The following is a 23,934-nucleotide window of genomic DNA, read 5'->3' on the forward strand; positions in this document are numbered from 1 at the left end:
AGACTTGAGGGGCCGAATGTTCTACACTTGATTCTATTTCTTGAGTTCTTATGTCTCTGTCAAAAAAGCTTATTGTCTAGTGCAGTCCTTACTTCAACCGAACTCATTGTGTGAAGCTAGTCAAACCTTTTGATTAAGTTAACAATTTTGTTGTGGTTCTGTTCGCCGAGCTGGGAATTTGTGTTGCAGACGTTTCGTCCCCTGTCTAGGTGACATCCTCAGTGCTTGGGAGCCTCCTGTGAAGCGCTTCTGTGATGTTTCCTCCGGCATTTTTAGAGGATTGAATCTGCCGCTTTCGGTTGTCAGATCCAGCTGTCCGTTGCAGTGGTCGGTAGATTGGGTCCAGGTCGATGTGCTTATTGATTGAAGCTGTGGATGAGTGCCATGCCTCTAGGAATTCCTAGAGGCATGGCACTCATCCACAGCTTCAATCAATAAGCATATCGACCTGGACCCAATATACCGACCACTGCAACGGACAGCTGGAACTGACAACCGGAAGCGGCAGATTTAATCCTCTAAAAATGCCGGAGGAAAGATCACAGAAGCGCTTCACAGGAGGCTCCCAAGCACTGAGGATGTCACCTAGACAGGGGACGAAACATCTGCAACACAAATTCCCAGCATGGCAAACAGAACCACAACAATGAACACCCGAGCTACAAATCTTCTCACAAACTTTGAGGTTAACAATTTTATTTTCCTGCTGTTTGTTGTAGATTTCTGAAAACTTCTATTTTGATTTGAATTCTGACCAAATGAAGGGGTTGCTCCGATCTCACATTCCCCATGCTGCAATATCAACGATGGCCAGGTCCACCATCTTCTCCATAACATATCCTTCTCCTGATATATTCCTGGTGATTAAGGTAAACTTGGAGCTTCCCTGTGAAATACTTACTTACTTTTTAATAAAGTTAATCTCTTTGGAGCTGGAGATTTAAAATTCTTTTGAGTTTCCACCACCTTTGAAGTTGCTGATCTTTTTTGTTGTATTTAATCTATAACAATTTTCACTTTCAACTTTTTCCCTATTGCAGCTTGAAAAGGTTCTGCAGCAGGGTGACATTGGGGAGTGTGCTGAACCCTACATGGTCATGAAGGAGTCTGATTCGACCAAGGTAAGGAGAGCACATGTCCGCCTAATCATTTTAAACTGTAGAGAATACTTTATTGGCCACTGGAAAATGCCTTGTAGTACTGTCATGTATCACGTATATTTGTATACATGGAGGGTAAGAGGGGGACCCAATTGAAATGCAGTGAGTTCTTAAGGTAATTAACAGAGTAGATGCTGGTAGCATGTCTTCCTAGCCTGGGAACTACAAAAGTACGTGTCATAGTTTCATGACATGGGGTCAGCCGTTTCAAAATGATCTGAGGGCAGATTTCTTCAGTGAGGTTTGAGAATCTTCAGAATTGGTGTGGATGTTTCAACTTTGAGCATGTTCAACCTTGAGATGAGTAGATTTTAAATACTAAGGGAACTGGGCATGGAGACAGTGACAGAACGTGAAGTTGAGGTCGAGGATTAGCTATGATCATATCAAATAATGGAATGAAGGGCTGAATGGTCAAATCCTCCTCCAATGTTTTTATTTTCTAAATAATGTTTTAGCTGAGTCATGAAGATGAGAATGGAACCTCAGCAAATCACAGCATAATTCCATGTTCTATTGCTGAATGATGATTATATAAATCATTAATTGATTGTCACACGCACCTATAAGCACAGTGAGAAGCTTTATTGTGAGCATTACAGGCAGATCATTGTAAGCAAGGACATACAGATCGTAGAGTGAAATAAACTTGGACAGAGTGAGACATAGAGATTACACTGCTCAGGACAAGGCAAGAAGAACATTAACAAGATTAACATTATTTGAAGTTAGAGAATCCATTCATCAGCCTAATGACAACAGGGAAGAAGCTGTTCTTGAATCTGTTGTTGCATGTGTTCAAGCTTCTGTACCTTCTGCCTGACGGAAGAGGTTATAGAAGAGCTTACCGGGATGGGATGAGTCTTTGATGATGATGGCAGCCTTTCCACAAAATGAGAAATATAAATGGAGTCCGTGGATGGAGATTAGTTTCTGTGATGGTGTAGGCTGTACACACATCCTTCTATAGTTTCTTATGTTCCTGGGCAAAGCAGTTGCTGTACCAGGCCATTATGCACCCAGACAGTCTGCTTTCAATGATGCATCTGTAGAAGTTGGTGAGGGTCCTTAGTCGCCTGAGAAAGAAAAGGCTTTGTTGTGCCTTCTTGACTGTCACATCCACTTAGGAAGTCCATGACAAATCGTTGGTTATTATCACTCCTTGGAACTTGATACTCACAACCCTCTCAACCTCCACTCCGTTGATGTAGATAGGGCTTGTTCTCCTTTCTTTCTGAAGTCAATGATCAGTTCTTTAGTTTTGCCAACATTGAGAGAGAGGTTGTTATCATTGTACCACATCACCAAGCCCTCTATCTCCTTTTTATATTCTGACACATCGTTGTTTGATATCCATGGTGGTGTTGTCAGCAAATTTGTGAATGGCATTCGGTGGGAACTTGGCTGCACAGTCGTGCATATACACGAAGTACAGTAGGGGGCTGAGAACACAATTTATGGGGCTCCGGTATTGAATGTTATGATGGAGGAGGTGCAGTTGTCTATCTTCACTGATTGCGGTCTATGGATCAGGAAGCTGGGGATGCAGTTGCAGAGGCGGAGCTGAGACCCAAGTCTCAGATTTGAGATCAGTCTGGTAGAGATAAAGGTGCTGAAGGCAGAGCTGTAGTTGATGATTAGGAATCTGATGTAGGTGTCTTGTTTTCCAGGAATGAGTGCAGGGCTAGAGAAATGGTGTCTGCTGTGGACTTGTTTTGTTGGTAGGCAAATTGCAGGGGATCGAGGCAGGGCTGGGAGACTAGAGTTGATGAGGGCCGTGACCAGTCTCTCGAAGCGTGTCATGTCTATTGAGGCCACATCCACTGGGTACTCATTGAGGCACGTTGCATGTGCTTTCTTCGGTACTGGGATGGAGGTGGTCTTCTTGAAGCATCTGGGGACTTTAGCTTGTAGGAGGGAAAGGTTGAAGATGTCAGTGAATACCTCCACCAGCAGGGTCTAAGAGCATGGGCAGGGCCACCATTTGAGCCTGTCGCTTTCCTTGCATTGACTCCCAGGAAGACTGATCTGACATCTGCAGCAATGACTGAGGGAACATGTGCATCCAGGGCTGTCAAGGCAGGTGACACCGCGCCACTGGCATTCTGCTCGAACCAAGCATAGAAAGCATTGAGCGCATCAGGGAGTGCATCATTCTTAGTGTCACCATGTAAATGGTTGTTAAGTGCTCACATTGATATAAGACACAATTACAGTATGTATTTTTACTTTCAAACTTTACTTCTAGCATGTCAGTTTGTAGCATTTATCTCTGATTGGGAAGATAATTAGTTTAAGACACTACCATCTAATCCTAATTGGAGTGCTGCTTCATCACTGGTCTGTACCAGCAGTTCGGTTGCACATTTAGCATCCCATGGCAGAATGTAGAGATAAGAGTGTTCTCCCAGTGACCTGGCCAACGTTCCTCCCTCAACTCAGACCATTAAATGCCACTTTAGTCATTTATTTTATTCTTGATTCATGGATTTTGCTGTCCACATAATAGTTGCAGCATCTAACTTGTCATTGTTTCATAAGTTATATTATCCTCTTAAAAATATCTATGATGGAATACAGTTCTTTGCTAGTCTTCTACATCTCTGCCAGTTTTCAGTTCTCTGTTATTTGTCTTAATCTGTGTGTCTGTCTCTCTTTCCTGTTGTGCCATTTTCTTTCTCACACTCATGCATTTTTCTCAAGTATAACTGAACATAACATTTTTATTGTTTGTGTCACCTGCCCAGCACAAGGAGAAAGTTGAGAAGTTGAAGAATCAGGCAGAGCAGTTCTGTAACAAGCTGGGGAAATTCCGAATGCCCTTTGCCTGGACTGCAATCCACCTCATGAACATTGTGAGCAGCGCAGGGAGCCTGGAGCGTGATTCCTCAGACTCGGAAAGTGGTGAGAAACAGCATATGGTTCCATTCTGCCCTTTTGAAGCTAATCCCTTACATTGTTGAGTCTGTTAAATGAGATTAGTTAGACGCAAGACAGATTCATATTTACAAGTGGATATTGGTATCAGTATGCATTTTGATATTATCTTTCTAGAAACGATGTTTGTGTTTGCATTTACATTGTGCCTTTGATATTGTAAAATGTCCCATGAGCTTTAAAGGAACATCAGAAATTTGACACTAGGAGATATTAAGACAGGGAACAAGTCTGGACCTACAGTTCCTCTCATACTGGGCAGAATTATTATTGCAAAAACATTTCAGATCCTTAAAATTAACTTGTTTCATGACCAGTCTGATCCCAACTCACATTCCCTATTCAGCGGGCAAGTGTCCAGAGTTTGGTAAATTCTGCTTCACAATGATGGATAGAGCCATTATCAGCAATCTTGAGCATCTAAAAGGAGTTGAGCGAGAAGTTTAGAAGGGAATTCTGGTGCTTAGACCTTAGTGCTGATGTGATGTAAGTCAAGGATGCATAAGGAGCCAGGATTGGATGACTGCAAGTTTTTGATGGTGTTTTCAGAAATGTTAGAAATGAGAAGGAGCAAGCCTCTGGAGAGATCTGAAGATGCAGAATCTCTGACTGTACCTAAATCTTTCCCCTTAGTTTTTCACTGAACCTGTTCAATTTCTGTTCAAGATCCTAAGTATTTCCCATGATCTGCAAACATTGCTTGATTAATGTTGTTCTAAGTCAGGTAACTGGGCGTGTACTGGATTAGTAAACCTACTGTAACCTTGTAACCATAGCATATGCTTCTGTCAAGTTGATTTTACAGCTTCATTCAACTAGAAAATCCAAGTGAGTGAATTTATTACTTTGATGTTAGACTGGCCCAGAATCTTTCACAGAATGGAAAATGGCTTTTGCATGCTCTTATTAAAGCAGAGACTGTAACAATAAAAATGGAATTGAATAAACGTTTGAAAAGCATTCGAGGAAAGGGCAATAGAATAATTAAAGAACTCGACATGAAAAGCTGAAACTTCACAATTGACAAGACTTTTTGTTGTAAACACTAGTTTTAAATGGAAGTGGAGGTGCTGTTTGGTACAATGTTTGACTTATAACAAAGGGAAGTGACTGCTCTTTTTATTATGCTTCCTAACAAGAGCGAAAGGGAACGTGGACTGATCGGAAGAAAAGGACATTGGAGCGGATGAGTATTGGAGAAGATGCCTGCAATTATACGAACTTCCGTCCAGCTACCCTGACTGTCACAAACTTCTTCAAACAGGTAAATGATAAAAAGAAATGTCAAACTCAGAAGAAGTGGTCCAAGGCAAGCAAATGTCATTAATTTGAGGACCTGCAAAGCCATCATTTGCCCACTTGAAGACTGAAGTTCATAAGTTATTTTCTGAATGAACAATCCTGCTTACAAATGATCACAGGTGGTTTCATTATTAGAGTTGAAACATCTTGCAAGGAATACTTGGGCTATGTGAGATTTGAAGATTGCTTGAGATTTCAGTCTTGCTTGGTACAAAACCTGGGAAACAAACACAGAGAATGCTCGAGAGATACAGCTTCTCGCAGTATCTGTGGAGTAAGAAACAGCCACCATATCAAGTCCGGTATAATCTCTCATCAGAACTCACGCCCTCTCCTGTGAAGAGGAGTCACACTTGACTTGAAACAGTGTGTGTGTGTCTCTCTCTCTCTCTCTCACCACACAGATGAAACATAGATTCTCCTGCTCCTCGGATGCTGCCTGGCCTGCTGTGCTTTTCCAGCACTCCACTTTGATTTTATAGACTGTCTCCTTATGAAATGTTAAAAATCATTCTCAAGTTGGGAGTTTGATATTGGATTGCTGTCCTTTTCTGTTTCATCAGGAAGGGGATCGTTTAAGTGATGAAGACTTGTACAAGTTCCTGGCTGATATGAGAAGGCCCTCATCTGTTCTGCGGAGGCTGCGACCAGTGACCGGTAAATTGTTGAATTCTGAAGCTTAGAAGTGGCAGGGTGAGCGCTGGGATGAGACAAGTGATTGCAATTGCTTTTTGAGGAAGCAGCAAACCAAAGCACTTTGCTACTTTTGTGGAAATGCTTATTATTTAACTTGCTCAACCTGGCATTGACTGATACGAAGTTAAATGTGTACTCCTCTCTTCCTGAGCACCAGCATGACAAATGCTCGTCCTCAGGTAATTTGATTCACTCCATGTGAGGTCAAGAAGTGGCAGAAGGCACCAGATTCAGCAGAGATATTGACATTCTGGCAATAGTTCTGAGAATTTATGCTTCAGAACTAGCCATGCCTGAGCTAAACTGTATCAGTACAGTTATATGGAACATTGAATAATACAGCACAGAACAGGCCCTTCGGCCCAAGATGTTGTGCCGAACATTTGTCCTAGCTTAAGCACCCATCCATGTACCTATCCAATTGCCGCTTAAAGGTTGCCAATGATTCTGACTCTGCCACTCCCACAGGTAGCACATTCCATGTCCCCACCACTCTCTGGGTAAAGAACCTACCCCTGACATCCCCCCTATACCTTCCACCCTTCACCTTAAATTTATGTCCCCTTGTAACACTCTGTTGTACCCGGGGAAAAAGTTTCTGATTGTCTACTTTATCTATTCCTCTGATCATCTTATAAACCTCTATCAAGTCACCCCTCATCCTTCGCCGTTCTAATGAGAAAAGGCCTAGCACTCTCATCCTCGTACGACCTATTCTCCATTCCAGGCAACATCCTGGTAAATCTTCTCTGCACCCTCTCCAAAGCTTCCACATCTTTCCTAAAGTGAGGTGACCAGAACTGCACACAGTACTCCAAATGTGGCCTAACCAAGGTCCTGTACAGCTGCAACATCACCTCACGACTCTTGAATTCAATCCCTCTGCTAATGAACGTTCATACACCATAGACCTTCTTACAAGCTCTATCCACCTGTGGCAACTTTCAAAGATCTATGAACATAGACCCCAAGATCCCTCTGCTCCTCCATCTTACTAAGAACCCTACCGTTAAACATGTATTCCGCATTCTTATTTGTCCTTCCAAAGTGGACAACCTCACACTTGACAGGGTTGAACTCCATCTGCCACTCCTCAGCCCAGCTCTGCATCATATCTAAGTCTCTTTGCAGCCAACAACAGCCCTCCTCACTATCCACAACTCCACCAATCTTCATATCATCTTCGTTATGACATGACACTTTGGGAACTTGCTAGGTATATGGTGTTCTATAAAGCAAAACAGTTTTAGTCCAGCCAATTACTGCCCTGTCAGTCATCTCAATTATCAGCAAAGTGATGGGATGTGGAGGAGGAGAAAGTGAGGACTGCAGATGCTGGAGATCAGAGTCAAAAAGTGTGGTGCTGGAAAAGCATAGCCAGTCAGGTAGCATTCGAGGATCAGGAGAATCGATGTTTCGCGCATAGGCTCTTCATCAAAAAGTGATGGACGATGTTAGTGACAATGCCATTAAGTAGTACATAGTCAGCAATAACCTGCTCACTGATACTGAGTTTGGGTTCTGCCAGGATCATTCAATTTCTGACCTTGTTGGTCAGTCTTAGCCTATTTCTGGGCAAAAGAACTAAATTCAAGTGGTGACGAGAGTGAATGCCCTTGTTTCAAAATGTCTTTCCTGGTTCTGGATTCTATCCTAGAGAAAGATGGTGGTGAGCCATCTTTTTTTAACTGCTGCACTCCATTTGGTGCATGTACCCTATCGTGCCATTGGGAAGAGAGTTGTGAGATTTTGTTTCAGTTACTGTGAAAGAGCAGTGTTTTAGTTCCAAGTTAGTATGGTCTGTAGCTTGGAGAGGAACTTGCAAGTGGCAGTGTTTACAGGTATCTCCACCCTTGTTCTTCTAAGTGGCAGAGAGCTCAGATTTGGAAGGAACTTTGGTGAGATGCTGCAGCGTATCTCGCAGATTATACACACTGGAGCCACGGTGCATTGACTGTGAAGAGTGAATGTTTAAGGTATTTGATGTGGTATTAGTCCATCAGTACTGGGAATTTTGGAGTGAACAACTAACTTCTGACTCCCAAAGCAGCCAGGATGCAATTCAGGAGAATGATGGAAAACTGTCCACTTGCCTGGTTGAGGAGAGCTGCAACAATGCTTGTCCCTAACTTTGAACTGTATTGGCCATTCCTTCCCAGCTGCTGAGTTCAGAATCCTGGAACACCCTAACATCACTGTGGATGTTCCACATCAGATTGACTGCATTGGTTTAGAACGGGAGAATCTATAACTTCATGTTTCCTTTGTATCTTTTGATTTGCCTATTTATCTTAATAACATGTCTTCTATGTTTATAGCTCAATTAAAGATTGATATATCTCCTGCTCCCGAAAGTCCACACTACTGCCTCTCCCCTGAGTTGCTTCATGTCAAACCATACCCAGATCCTCGAGTCCGCCCAACGAAAGAAATCCTGGAGTTTCCAGCAAGAGAGGTCTATGTGCCCTACACGGCGTACAGGTAACAATCAATCTCAATCATACCACCACCTCAGTGTCAATGCAAGGCGGAAGGCAGGATGGGAGAAGAATCTTCTCTATACTTTATTATTCACTGATGGTGAACTCCTTCGATGTTGTGCTTGCCTCTCAAATTCTCAGGATGTCAAAAAGTCTGCAGGTGTTTGCTGAGCATGTGTGGATTGTAGTACCACTTTAGATTTGAACAGTGACCCTACGTCTAGGTATGTCATTGATTATGAAGTGCATCAAGGTGTGCTGGGGGTATAGAAGTTTCATATTTAAAAACAACGTTTTTTCAGTCTTGTTCCTCTTCAATGGCTGCAAAGAAATTCTCTTTGGGTATTTTTTTTCCCCATTCATTCATGTGACATGGGTGTTGTTGGCGAGACTGGCCTTTGCCCCAGTTTCCCTGGTGGTGGTGAACTGCACCTTGACCTGGTGCAGTTCATGTCTCAGCTGCCACGAGCTCTGCAATAGTGAACAAATGGCGATGAGTTTCTCTTGCAGGATGATGTGTGGTTTGGATGGGAACTTTGCAGATGGTAGTATTCCCGTACATCTGGTGCCTTTCACCTTCTAGATGGTAGAGGCCATGGTTATAGAAAGTGCTGTTGAACTAGACTTTACAAGTTGCACATCTTATATATGGTACAGGTCATTGTGCTATAATACATGCTTCGTTAATGTGAAGTCACTGTAATGTGATTGACAAATTGGGGATACTTTCTAAAGTGCAAACTTTTAAAATGTCTGTTTGCTATAATGTGATTACATTGTCAATACTTTAAGTGTGATTTTTATATAATGTGGAGGTGCACAAGAACACAGCCATCATGTTATAGAAGAACTTCCTGTACCCAATTCCACTGTGCATTCCACAGTGGTAGGTGAAATAAATTTTTTAGCTTGGTAGATGGAATGCTGATCAGTATAAATTGCACTGTCTTGAATGGTGTTGAACTTGTGTTGCTGGTCCTGCACAGATCCAGGCAAGTGCAAAATATTCCATCATGCTTGTGCTTTGTAGATTGTGGACAGGCTTTATCATAATATCAGTGACTTATTGTGGAATTTCCAACCTCTGAGTTGCCCTTGTAGCTACAATTTTTAGATGGATAGTCCAGTTCAGTTTCTGGTCACTGCAGCATTCAAACTGATATGGAACATCATAGGCAGATTGTTACACTCACACCAGCACTTGTATGGCATGAATATTATTTGTTACTTATCAGCTAAGCCTGGATGATGTCCAGGTCTTGCTGTGTATCAACACTAACTGCTTCATTATTTAAGTACTGCAGTTGGGACTGGGCATGGTGCAACTCTCAGCTACCATCCCCACCTCTGACCTTGTTTGGAATTGTAGATGCTGTTCTATAATTGGGAAATTCAGATAATTTGCACTCAGCAAGGTCCCAACATCAGCAATGAGTCAGTAATGTTGCTTGAGAGGTATATATTGGACAGAACACAGGGATACGCGAGCTACTCCGAATAATTTCATAGAATCTTTCATGACTACCTCAAGAGGGCAGTCTGGGACTGCTTTTAACATTTCAAACAGAAGATGATATCTCTGACTGCACAATGCTCCCTCAGTCCTTTGGGTAGGAGGTTCCACAAAGGCCCTCTTTCTGCTTGTTAAGGTGAATGTGAAAAATCCTATGGTGCTTTTTGAAAGAAGAGCAGAGAGTTCTTGCCACTGTCCTAGGTCAACATCGATCCTTTATTTGACATTATGGAAACTGATAACCCGGTATTGCGTGACATTTTCTGAAAGCTTATTGTGCACAAATTGCCAACTACTTCCGTACCTGACAACAGCATAGAGATGTACAGCATGGAAACGGACCCTTCGGTCCAACCCGTCCATGCCGACCAGATATCGCAACCCAATCTCGTCCCACATCGCAACCCAATCTCGTCCCACCTGCCAGCACCTGGCCCATATCCCTCCAAACCCTTCCTATTCATATACCCATCCAAATGTCTCTTAAATGTTGCAATTGTACCAGTCTCCACCACATCCTCTGGCAGCTCATTCCATACACGTACTACTCTCTGCGTGAAAAAGTTGCCCCTTAGGTCTCTTTTATATCTTTCCCCTCTCATCCTAAACCCTCTAGTTCTGGACTCCCCGATCCCAGGGAAAAGACTTTGTCTATTTATCCTATCCAAGCCCCACATAATTTTGTAAACCTCTATAAGGTCACCCCTCAGCCTCCGACGGTCCAGGGAAAACAGCCCCAGCCTGTTCAGCCTCTCCCTGTAGCTCAAATCCTCCAACCCTGGCAACATTCTTGTAAATCTTTTCTGAACCCTTTCAAGTTTCACAACATCTTTCCGATAGGAAGGAGACCAGAATTGCACACACTATTCCAACAGTGGCCTAACCAATGTCCTGTACAGCCGCAACATGACCCCCCAACTCCTATACTCAATACTCTGACCAATAAAGGAAAGTATACCAAACGCCTTCTTCACTATCCTATCTACCTGTGACTCCACTCTCAAGGAGCTATGCACCTGCACTCCAAGGTATCTTTGTTCAGCAACACTCCCTAGGACCCTAACATTAAGTGTCTAAGTCCTGCTAAGATTTGCTTTCCCAAAATGCAGCACCTCACATTTATCTGAATTAAACTCCATCTGCCACTTCTCAGCCCATTGGCCCATCTGGTCCAGATCCTGTTGTAATCTGAGGTAACCCTCTTCGCTGTCCACTACACCTCCAATTTTGGTGTCATCTGCACACTTACTAACTGCACCTCTTGTGCTCGTATCCAAATCATTTATGTAAATGATAAAAAGTAGAGGGCCCAGCACCGATCCTTGTGGCACTTCACTGGTCTCAGGCCTCCAGTCTGAAAAACAACCCTCCACCACCACCCTCTGTCTTCTACCTTTGAACCAGTTCTGTATCCAAATGGCTAGTTCTCCCTGTATTCCATGAGTTCTAACCTTGCTAATCAATCTCCCATGGGGGAACTTTGTCGAACGCCTTACTGAAGTCCATATAGATCACATCTACTGCTCTGCCCTCGTCAATCTTCTTTGTTACTTCAAAAAATTCAATCAAGTTTGTGAGACATGAATTCCCACGCACAAAGCCAGTCCTTGCCTTTACAAATACATGTACATCCTGTCCCTCAAGATTCCCTCCAACAACCTGCCCACCACCGAGGTCAGGCTCACCGGTCTGTAGTTCCCTGGCTTGTCTTTACCGCCCTTCTTAAACAGTGGCACCACATTTGCCAGCCTCCAGTCTTCTGGCACCTCACCAGTGACTATCAATGATACAAATATCTCAGCAAGAGGCCCAGCAATCACTTCTCTAACTTCCCACAGAGTTCTCGGGTACACCTGATCAGGTCCTGGGGATTTATCCACCTTTAACCGTTTGAAGACATCCAGCACTTCGTCCTCTGTAATCTGGACATTTTGCAAGATGTGATGTTCTGGGGTCAGGTAGTTGCTACATAAATACACGTTTGTTTTCTTTTTCAATCCTGAACTGGTGACTCAGTCTGGAATTTGTGTGAAACGCTACATCAGTGTGAACACTGCCTGCTTCAGGGTCAGAACTGAACAAAAGTTGAGACAAAGGTAGCAACTTCTGAGGTTGCAACTGCAGAAAGGTTTTGTGGTGTACTGTAGATATTTTCTAAGCAACTGATTCAGAGATGTTATTACACACCTCTGGAGGAGGTGGGATTTGAACCTGTGCCTCCTCGTTCAGAGGTAGGGGCACTACCAGTGTGTCACAAGAAGCCTTTTTTGAGGTGTATTATACTCATAGTCACAGGATTCAGATGATTTGTGGAAATGAACATTGTTGGAATAAGGTAAAACTAGCATTCGGCCTCTAGAAGTCCTCAGTTTAGTTAGAGTGCCATCTTGCAGCAGAAGGTGAATGTTTGAACTTTTCTAAGTTTTCCTGAAGATGCTGAATCTCTGGTGTTGAACTTTAGCTTCTCTTTGGAAATAGTGAAAATTAATGAGCTTGGTCTTCTTGAAATGGGACATCCTGCAACCTATTAGTTTTCTCCTCCACCCTTAGCACAAAAGATCTGAACATCATTTTCAGAAAGTTTACGCTGATTGTGTGTGCTGCAAGTGTTGTGACATCTGGGAATTCAATGAGTGGCAGGCTCAACAGTGGATGTCCTTATTTGATGAGAATTAAGGTTTGAGAAAGAGATATGAATGTCTGAATAGGAAATCTGAACCACTTCGGGTGATGAAAGATTAATTCAGAGGTTAAAAAGATTTGATAAGCAAAATGTGCTCAAAAATTGGCTTTTTCAAAAATAAATCTTTATTTACAATTGAAGAAATGAGATGCCATAGTTTTCTCGGCTGGTGAGATTGATTGGCATGTTGTTAAAAGGATATTTGCACTGCTGTTTACCGGATGTAACTTTTTGTGGTGAGTTTAATGGGCAATTAATGCGTCAATCCATGACATTCTGAAGAGTAACTGGGATGCTTGGAGTGAAATGTAGCTTGTGCAAGGAGACATTGGAACTGTATTTATCTATGCATGTTCTGGAGATTTGCAACTCATGGTATAACTTTTAAACCCCTAATTGGCTGGCCAGTTTTCACATGAAATAATCCTGCCTGTTAATTCCCTATTGTCATCCTAACACAATGTGAAAATGCTGTTTAAGAAAAGTATCACTAGCAAAAGTTGACTTTATTTGAATTTAGTTTTGGTCTAAAATACAACCGGGTATGATTATTTTTGATATTGCTACAAAAGACTGGTGCATTTCCGTAAGTTAAGAAAGTCTGTAAGAAACAAGGTAATCATCAGTATGTGTGGGGTAGCTTAAAACTTTTGCAAAGGTATAAAACAGAAATATTAGAACCAGCAGCAGGATTAACTTCCCTGTTCTGATTAATTACTGCTAAACCTAAAATCTGGTGGGTATTTATAAAAGTGTTTGTTTTAACACATATTCCAGTAATTGCTAATGAAACACATGTTTTGTGTGTCTGTCTTTTTAATTGGCCTTCTCTGCAGATCTGGGTTAACACGGTGCCAAGGGTAGTGTTTGTTTTGGGTGCGATACATATTGTACTGGAATCCTTCAGGCAGTGTGAGCAATGCCAGCTGTTGGAGCAGATGCAACACAGACTTGTTCCTGTGCATTTTCCTAAGGTTGGAAGTGATGGTGTGGGCTCCCGTAAATGTTCCTGCTCCAATGTACAGCATTTAAAGTATCCTCAAGATAATTAATGAGAGTTATTAGCATTTTCCTGTGCGTAAAGTGATTTAACTACTGAATTTTCAATGATGATGTATAATGTGGTGTTTACTAATACATTAAAACTGTTTATAAGGGAGCTTTCCTTATTCATTACTGAACACTTGTTTCTCAAAGTACATACTCTAACCTATTTCCTATCAGAAACAAATTCAGAGAATTTTACCTTTTAAGAGATTTACTCCTTTGAACCATATTAATGTTTGCTTCAGAACATGTCAGGATTACACTTTGGTATGGTGATGGTTTTGAGCATCCAGGTATATGGATCATTAAAATGATGTAAAGACGTAAAGAAAATAATTGATGGGAAAATGGAATACTGGCCATTATATCAAAAAGACTAGAATGCTCGTGGTGAAGTCATAATTCAGCTGCACAAAGCCTTACTTGGAGTACTGTGATTTGTGCTGGGCACCACACAGCGAATTTTGAGAAGATTTGTAGCTCAGGTTGAGGTTTTGGATGTAGGTTTGCTCGCTGACCTGGAAGGTTCATGTCCAGACGTTTTGTCACATGTGCACCATATGTTAGAAAGGATATATTGGCCTTGGTAGAAATCAGCATGTATTTAACAGAATGATCTTTGACAACAAAAATCAAATTGCAAGGCAAGATTGTACAAAGTAGGGTTGTACTGTTGGAATCTGGAAGATTCATAGGTAATTTGATTGAAAAGTTAAAGACATTAACAGGAATAAAATCAGGTAAGATCGTGAGAGGCATTGATCGGGTGAATGCACTCAGTCTTTTCTCCAGGGTTGGGGAATCAAGGACTAGAGGGCATCAGTTTAAGGTTAGAGGGGAAAGAATAGAAAGGACCCTGATGGGCAGCTTTTTTTTTACACAGAGGGTGGTACACATATGGAAGACAGGCATTAACAGCAGGGAAATGGGGTTAGTTCGGATTAACATTTTAGTTGGCATTGACCAGTTTGGGCCAAAGGGCCTGTCTCCGTGCTGCAGGACTGTATGACTTTATGACCAGGTAAATACAAACTATTTCTGCTGGTTGATGAGTCTAGGACTATAGTCTTTAAAAATGTTCGGGAGAGAAATCAGGGATTCTTTGATCATGCAAAGGATGATATAAGGTCATAACTTTTCTTCTGCAAGGGCTATTTGGTTGCAAGCCAATTGCTAATTTTAGATCTAAGGTTTATAGGTTTTTGGCCTCAAGGCATGAAGGGATACGGAATTATGTTGCAGATCAGTCCTGATCTCATTCATTCATAGAACATGCTTGAGGGGCTAACTGGCCTCCTTCTCTTCCTATGACATAATTCAAATAGAATCTTTCTGTCGAGAAAAATAACAAAAAGAGACTGATTATGTTTGAGACTGTCATTCATTCTTGGGGCATGATTGTAATAAGGAAATACTTATGTCAGACAATGCCATATTGTTAGTTTTCACAGTATAGTTTCACCATGCCTGCTATGCATTGTTTCATTCGGGAGAGTGATTATTAAAAGGCATTTCTTGGAGCTGAGGTTAAGGCCGTACTCTTCAACCTGTCAAAACAAAAGCTAGTCAGTGGGCACAGAGCCAACCGGAGCAATCTGGTGGACATGTTTTGTACAAAAGACATCAGTTGGTTGCCAGGGTGCTATTTGTGTTGAGTTTCCACACTGACAAACAGTGTCACATTGAGTCTTTGCTGCTGTGTGTACAGTCACGTCCCAAGAATGAGTTAGAATGACATCCTCAAACACAAGCTCAGCTCTTCATTTATTCTTCCTCTATTATTCTTGCTAATACAATTCTGATTGATTTATGCCTTCATTGTTGTCATGACTTGTTATTGACATGACCAGTTTTCAGCAACTAGCTTGTAATTCATGGTGTGAGGCAGGTATGTTGTGTGTTGTTGCTATTTCAGAACTTGGGTTCTAAAGTGGAGATAAGATGTATATTAGTTTTCAGTTCTGTAAAGATATGATGTGTTTTTTTTTAAGAGGTCTGGAACTTATTGTGAATTGAATTTTTTTTTAAAAAGCTTATCCAGGAAATCATGTGACTTTAGCTAAATGAACAGAAAGCAGAGATCTCCTCAGGTTGCTTGAGTTTCACAGCACAGACTGAGAAATGGTACCTCAGAAACTGATTCATTTAGGCTAAAGCAAGTTTATTCAGAGGTTAAAAACCAAAAGAACTGCAGATGCTGGAAATAAGAAACAAAAATGGAAACTGCTGGAAAAACTCAGGAAATCTGGCAGCATCTGTGGAGAGAAGTCAGAATTAACATCCAGTGACCCTTCATCAGAACTGATCATTCAGAGGGAAGTAAGTTGATTCAGAGAGAAGAGGTCCTTCACAACCCAAGCTGCAAGGAACTTTTAACATGAAGACAAGGGTGATCACTGAGGTTTGGGTGTTTGTAAGATTGTTGTTCTAGTAATAGGATTCTGTCTTTGTTTCAGATATTTATAATGAGTGTGTTTCACATAGGTTTTGAACAGTGAAATACACTTAAAGTTTTTCTTTTGAGTAAAAACCTTAATGTTCTTTTGTTTAAAATATGTTTGAGGCCTCATGTGAATGTGATCAATGAACAATCTCCATGGTAAACAGAAAAATTAAACTTATGACCTGTCAAGCCAGTTCTCACTCTGGGATCCAGTATTACTATCAATTGGAATCATTGCCTACAGAAGGAATAGGTTTTTAACTGCATTCAAGCTTAATTTCTGCTACAGAAAGAGGAGTTTCTTGTGGGAAAAAGTCAAAGATTTGGGTTGATACTTAGTAAATTGATGCAGATAGTTCCATTCGGCAGCAGCTGCAGCCTGATTTCAGCAATGGGGCTCCAACAGGTTGGCCCTTGCATGGAAATAAGAACCTTGTGTATGTTTTGGGGCAGTTTCTAACTCCTGAACCTGGGCCTTCACCAGTATGCTGCTTGGTGCACTATCAAGTGTCTGCACCAACTTCACATGCTGAATAGGCATCTGTTTTATAGTTGTAAAACTGGCATAATTAAATTTATATATCGAATGGCTTTGCGGATCTTGGGTTTTAGATTACTTACTTACAGTGTGGAAACAGGCCCTTCGGCCCAACAAGTCCACACCGACCCGCCGAAGCGCAACCCACCCATACCTCTACATTTTTAACTGAAGCAGATTATGACTCTTCCAAGACTGGATCTGGGAGGCATGGTGTAACATCATGGGTAGTGGAGGGGTGAACATATGTGGTTTAGAGCTCAAGCTAAGTATTGATACAGTACCATGGGAGCTTAATTGTGACTTCAGGTGGCATTATCTATAAGTCATGTACAGATGAGGAAAGGGCCAAAGATAGATCCCTAGTGGGTTGTACTACATGTTAGAAGAGAACCTGTTGCTGGAGCTGAATGTGTCAAAGCAGCAAGGATTTTGACTTGATTTATTATTGCTACATGTACCTAAGTAAAGTAAAAAGTTGTGTTTTGCATACAGTGTAGCAGATTATAAACATACAAAGACACAAAGATCATAAGGTGATTGAACAGTGTGAGAAATACAAAGTTATGGCTGCAAAGAAGGTGCAAAAAAAAATCAACATCAGATTTGAAATTTGAGAGATCCATTCAGAAGTCTAATAACAATGGTAAACTCCCAGCATGTTGATAGTGGAGGATTCAGTGACAGTAATGCTATTTAATGTCATAGAGATGTACAGCATGGAAACCGACCTTTCAGTCCAACCCGTCCGTGCTGACCAGCTATCCTTACCTAATCTAGTGCCATTTGCCAGCACTTGGCCAATTTCCCTCTAACCCCTTCCTATTCATATACCCATCAAGTGGTATAGTGGTGAGCAAAGCTGCGTTCCAAATATTAAGGGGAAAAGGTTGGATTTCCTCTTGTTGAAGTTGGTCTTTGTCCATGACTTGTGTAGTGTGAAGGGTGCATCTCAAATTTGAGAACTCCCAGGGCACCTTCCTCCCTACTGTTAGATCACTGTGGCATTGCCCTATGGTTGGTCTCTTCTCTAAGTTGGACAGGACATGCCTAGGGATGGTGATGTTGGCTTCTGGGACATAGTCTTTCTCATACAATCTTACAGACAATGTTAGATTGTTATGTTACTCCTCTGTAGTCTGCAGCTTTCTCCATTTTGATACAAGATTCACTTTGTTAGTAAGAAGTACTTTGCAGGCTTGACAGGACTGTGTGTGCTGTTGTTTCCAGCTGGGTAGTCCGTCTAGTTTTATTCCCTTTATCAGATTTTTTTAATAGCAGTTAGATACAACAGGGTGACATGCTAAGGCACTTCATTGTGGAGTCAACCACATTGTTCTGGATCTGGAGCCAAATGTTGACCAGACCAGTTAATGATGGCAGGATTTCCTTCCCTAAAATATAATCATGAACCAGGTAGCCTTTCATGACAATTGTTGTATGGTACCATTTGAATAGCTTTTAATTCCAGATTTCTGAATTGAATTGAATTCAAATTTCAACATCTGGCATGGTGGGATTCAGATTCCAGAACATGTCGTTAAACTTTATTTTCGAGATTACTCGTCCAGTGACAATGCCATTGCACTCTTGCCAGAGATGGGGATCAGAAAGAAAGGTGCAATAGTTGAGGGATGCTTGAATCAACTAATACGATGGATCTGGAGGGGAAGTTGACAATCAGCATTTTGGAGGAAATGGTTTCAAGGACCAGTCTTCATGGGCAAGACCCAAGGACAGATAAGAGTGAAGCTCGGGAAAGCTGTGGGTTCAGGGCTCAGGTAGGAAAGCAATGAGGTGAGAGTTGTCTAGGTCTTTGAAAAAAGAGAAGTAGAAGACACAGCAAAAAGAATGGTTTCAAGTCACATGAATTTTTAATTGGAATTTACTGTAATGGAGTTACTGTTGGACTTATTTTATTTCTGTGTTTGATCCACTGAGTAAAATTGCTTGCTTCGTTCATGTTCCTTGTTTTCTGTCTCTTCAGTAGATTACTATGAATGATTCTGGTAGTTAAATAAGAGTAGTTGAACCTGTCATGCCTCTGACTGAGAGACTGCAACCAAGTACCACAAGTGAAGGGAACTGGAAAAATAAGTGATATCCAGTGGGCCAGGAGATTGCCAGAATTCTTGGAGCATTGCAGAAATTTGAGTGGCCAGATCATTGCCAGAATTCTTAGAGCATTACAGAATCAAAATATAGCACTGAATTGATCTAGCCAGACCAGCATTCAATAAACATATGATATACACTGTTCTATTTCTCAGTTCTTCACTGAAACTTTTCTATCCAGCATTTTCTTTATTGTCAACACTGCTGATCTCTATTTTGGTGTATTGAGAATTCTGATTGCTTTGAGTTTTTGATCTAAGATGTCAGGTAAAACCAAGCTTCCAAATTTTAAAAGGCACTATGTTCTATGAGTGATTCAAGTGACAGCCAGTTGACTGCTTTAACTGAGGTGCTGTTCCATTTTTGATGTTTCTTCATTCTTTTTGCTATTCAGATAATGACTTGCTTCCATGGATATGTCTTGTTTCCCATATCTTTGAGAGTTTGCAGCTACTGTTATCTGTGGGTATATTTATGACATAGCAAAATTAATGGGTCACTGTAAGTCTGGCTCACGACTTATGTGTTATCTACACTCTTCATCTGTGACATTTTCCCTTTCAGGAATCTACTGTACGTCTACCCGCAGAGTTTAAATTTCAGCAGCCGTCAGGGGTCTGTGCGGAACATTACAGTGAAGGTCCAGTTTATGGCAGGCGAGGACCCCAACACTGCCATGCCGGTGAGAAATGCCTTGTATTAAAGTGGGGATCTTAGCAATTACCTTCCTGAAACAGATGCAAATGCCATACCTGGTATTATATATATCTCAAAGTCATGTAGTTCTTGTTTGTTGTTGAGAAGCCCAAGAGAAAGGTGCACAATAGAACACCATCACAGTGGCTCAAGGTAATGTAAGGTAAATCAGAAAGAGAGCTATCAAGATTGGGTTCTATAGAAATGGAAAAAACAGCAGTAGACATACAGACCATTCAGAGTTGAAGGGTGTCGTGCTGGAAAAGCACAGCCAGTCAGGCAGCATCCGAGGAGCAGGAAAGTTGAAGTTTCGACCATAAGCTGCTCATCAGCCCTTCAAGCCACCTCCAGCATTCAATATGATCATGGCTGATCATTCAACTCAACTCTGTTCCTGTTTCTCCCCATACAGCTTGCTCCTTTTGGCTCTAAGAACTAACTGTTTCTTGAAAACATTAAATGCTTTGGCCTCAACCACTTCCAGTGGCAGGGCATTCCACTACTCAGTGGGTAAAGAAATTTCTGCTTATTTTAGTCCTAAATTGTCTACCCATGTCATTAAGCTGTGACTCCTGGTTCCAAAAGCCAGAGTACCCTTTGAGGAAGAAAGAAGAAAATGGTATGTTTCTTTGTGTGCTTACTAAATTAGAAATGCAGTAACTGTCGTACTGCAAAGAGCTGCAATCATATTTCAGTTCTGCAAAGTCCCACACATAGCAAGGTGGTAAATCTATTTTGATGGTCTTGAGATAGACTCGGATTATATCCTGGATACTACCGTTGAGTATCCAGCAGTCTTTGAAGTTCAGCACAACTGGGAATACAGGTTGCATCTGGGGCAGCACAGTTAAGTCTCAATTTAACTATCAGGAAGAGGAATTTACAGCTCAAAAGAAGGAGAGCAGATGTTTCAAGAACAACAGGATAATAAAAGTAATGAAGTACATGTAGAAGGTATTGGAAGCCAGAGTGAAATCAGCTTTTTGTTATATACAGCTCAATGTGAAAACTTTGAGAGAATGGGAGCATACTTGCAAGAGTTAATTCTTCTTTGGAGTTTTAAATATTATTTGGGGAGAGAATTTTCCTTTCTTGTCAGACGCTTAAGTCGACATGACATGAACCCCCAGAGTCTATTCCAAGTCAGAGTGTTCCTTTTCACAGGTTTATAGTCTAACAGCTCTTGATACTGAGAGTTATATGATTGATTTTTCACTCTGTTTCTACGTTTATGAACAATAAATACGTGATGTGAAGTACACACTGTGCCTCTTGTCATGCCAAAGTGTATGAAAGAACAAAAAAATTGATGGTTTGAGGCAATTACAGCAGTTTTAGATAGCTGTGTGGGTGAGACAGCAAATGTAGATCATGCTCAATATAGTGGAAGTGAATGAGGCAGCTCAATTTTTGCAAGAGCTAAATGGACATGTGCATCAAAAGCTGTCTTTCTCTTCAAATGCTTCTTGTACAACTCTGGATTTCTTCATTTCACGTTACTGATTTCTTTCTGAGGCTGCAGCCTTTGAACTGGTCCACAGCTCGGTGGTCACTCAATACTGTACGTTGTTGTACTATGTATGTGAAGTGAGTGAGTGTTGTCTTGATACTTGTCCATTACATGACTCATGACTAAGCTCAGCCCAATTTTTGCTTGGTATTCTCACGTGCAGGCTCTCACACCCTTCCACTCCCACCCACTCCCCCTCTCACGCACACCCTTTTCAATACTCTATAGTATTTAGTCACTCAACCCCATTCCATACTTCATTCTTTCCATGAGTCCCATTTACTGCTTCCTCCCCCTCCCCGCCCAAGTTCTGACTAGTTAATTACCAATTATCTGAAAGTCGCCATTATTGATAGCTCTCTTTGCTCAAACATAATCACTCTTATTTTCAGAATAACTCCTTCAAAGTGCCACATTTGGCCTTTTGTTAACCTCCGTGGCTATCCACTCTCATCCTGCATGAACTGCCAAATGATAGGAAGAACCTCATCTGTGCTAAATGTTGCTTAACCATTATTCCTTTCTTCTTTATTGTAAGATGGGCTTATTCTACTCCAATACATCACATTTTAAATACTTGTCTCTGTCTTTAAATCCCTTTACAGCTTTGCCCCCACTCCAATCTGTAACCTGCTCCACCCTTGCATTCACTTGATCCTTTGACAATCCAGGCACTTCTGTTCTTTAATTTTCAGGAGCAAGCCCATCAAAATGCTTGATTCAAGAACACCATAAATAGGAGCAGCTGTACATGATATGGCCTATCAAGCCTACTCCACCAATTAATATGATCATGGTTGATCTTTGGTCTCTATTCCAATTTCTTACCCACTCCCCATATTCATTACCCCCACAAGACCATAAATCTGTCTAAATATACTTGATAATGCAACAACTTCACCCCTCTGAGCTGGAGCATTCCATGGATCCTCAGCTCTTTAAGTGAAGTTAGAAATAATGGGTCCCTTATTCTGTTCACAACTTGCCATTTGAACTATGCGTGGTTTAGATTCTGTTGTCCATTGTGTATCAGTCAGTGCTTCTCTAGCCCAGCACGATCACTGACCATTTGTTTCTTCTATATAAATGCAGGTTATCTTTGGGAAGTCTAGCTGTGCGGAATTTTCAAAAGAAGCATACTCTGCTGTGGTGTATCACAACAAGTGAGTTATTAAAGACTGGTCTCAGCAGAGCCTTAAGAGTTCAGTGCATGTTTTACTTTGCTCTTCGATGGGATGTAGCTTCACTGGTTAGACCAGTATTTATTGTCCATCCAATTGTCCTTGAATCAAGTTATTTGCTAGCTGGATGGCATTATGACAATTGTTATATCATCGCCGTTAAATTAGCGTGTATTTTCAGATTTTTGTTTATTGAATTCAGATTTCATCATCCACTTTGGTGGGATTCAACCCCACATCCCCAAGAACTTTTGTCTGGGATTCTGGATAGCTACTCAAGTAGCATTACCATGATGCCACCATCTTCCTCAGAGAATTATTTCTTCATATTGTATTTCAGCCTGTACACATTCTGCTATTTTTTTCTGAGTAAATGCATTCTTCCTTCATGGTGCTAGCCTGCTTCTAGAGTTTGTCAGTGCCACTTTGCAAGAAAGTTTTCTCCTGAGTGATAGGCTTTGGCAGCTGACTATGGCAATGAAAATGCATGTGTGCTCCCACACAACTCAAAACAAATCTCTTTTAACCTGTGCACTGCTATAAACTGGCATTTGTCTGAAATCCTGCAGCAACACCGTGAGCTTAAACAAAAAATGGCTTCTGTCAGCTATTGCAGTGCAGTCACATATGGGCAATCTGAACTGTGTTGATAAAAGGCTTGAAGTGTGACCTGCTGCCTTCAACTGAGAGGCTGAAATAAAAAGTTGAAGCAGTAAAACTGGCAATGCTAACAATACCGCCTGCAGCTTTGACATAAAGCCTGTCTTGTCTAAAGTGGTTTCCCTGGGTTCAATGTAATCCCAAAAGCTCAATTATCACTTGCTATCTACTCTCTATTACTCTGTACGCATTCATTCAGTGCTAATTAGTAGACTTACTTCATGATAATAAAATGATAACTGAACAATGAAAACTTACATGAAGAAAGCAAGGCACAGAAATTAATCAAGTGACGAGACTTGCAGACGAAAATAACTTGAAATAAAAAAACTTGAAGCAGACTATGAGATTGTTGGAACTTTTATTTTATTCTTTTCCTGATGGTGCAACCATCTCATTACTAGGGAAATACTTCTCCAGGTCAAAATGTTCATTTCTTACAGAGAGTCTAAATTATGACAGCCAGCAAGCTATTCAGCTAACAGAGCCAGAGTTCAGTCCAACTCTGTCCATATCCACTGACCACATGCAAACACGTCTAAAAAAGCGATTGGACAGCAATGAGGAATGGCACTTTTCAAGTGGCTGACTCTTACACAAAGTTCGGTGTGTAATTGAACTATCCACTAAGCTAATGAAGGAGTTAAGCCCGTCTTCATTAAGTAGCTGATGGGAAGTGAAACATTTTTCGAAGTAGTGGAATGAATTTGGAGGAGGTAGTAGTAATTGTATATGTATAATGACTGGAGAGCTCTGCTGCCTTTATTTGTGACATACTGTGTGACCTTTGCAGATCGCCAGAGTTTTACGAGGAAGTAAAAATGAAGATACCAGCAAACCTAACAGATAACCATCACCTGCTCTTCACTTTCTACCACATTAGCTGTCAGCAGAAACCCAGTGCATCATTGGAGACACCAGTTGGCTACACAGTGAGTAACAGTGAATTGATAAATTGATCGCTGTGGTTTCC

The 23,934-nt window shown here is 41.3% G+C and overlaps 1 protein-coding gene across 8 annotated transcripts in view; it reads left to right on the top strand.

Moving 5' to 3' along the window:
- Window positions 1-23,934, top strand: part of LOC122552212 (dedicator of cytokinesis protein 7-like) — a 176,945-nt gene that overhangs the window by 77,852 nt on the left and 75,159 nt on the right. For all 8 annotated transcript variants that reach the window (XM_043694840.2, XM_043694839.2, XM_043694834.2 and 5 more), the window contains exons 9-17: window positions 720-869; window positions 1,041-1,121; window positions 3,908-4,064; window positions 5,237-5,361; window positions 5,963-6,056; window positions 8,414-8,576; window positions 19,479-19,596; window positions 22,213-22,283; window positions 23,755-23,893. In XM_043694840.2, coding sequence (XP_043550775.2) covers window positions 720-869; window positions 1,041-1,121; window positions 3,908-4,064; window positions 5,237-5,361; window positions 5,963-6,056; window positions 8,414-8,576; window positions 19,479-19,596; window positions 22,213-22,283; window positions 23,755-23,893 — 1,098 coding nt within the window. The remainder of the gene's footprint in view (window positions 1-719; window positions 870-1,040; window positions 1,122-3,907; window positions 4,065-5,236; window positions 5,362-5,962; window positions 6,057-8,413; window positions 8,577-19,478; window positions 19,597-22,212; window positions 22,284-23,754; window positions 23,894-23,934) is intronic.

The sequence above is a fragment of the Chiloscyllium plagiosum genome, unplaced genomic scaffold (genome assembly GCF_037043375.1).
Source record: "Chiloscyllium plagiosum isolate Xiang-an unplaced genomic scaffold, Cpla_swu_hap1 HiC_scaffold_45, whole genome shotgun sequence".
Lineage (NCBI taxonomy): Eukaryota > Metazoa > Chordata > Chondrichthyes > Orectolobiformes > Hemiscylliidae > Chiloscyllium > Chiloscyllium plagiosum.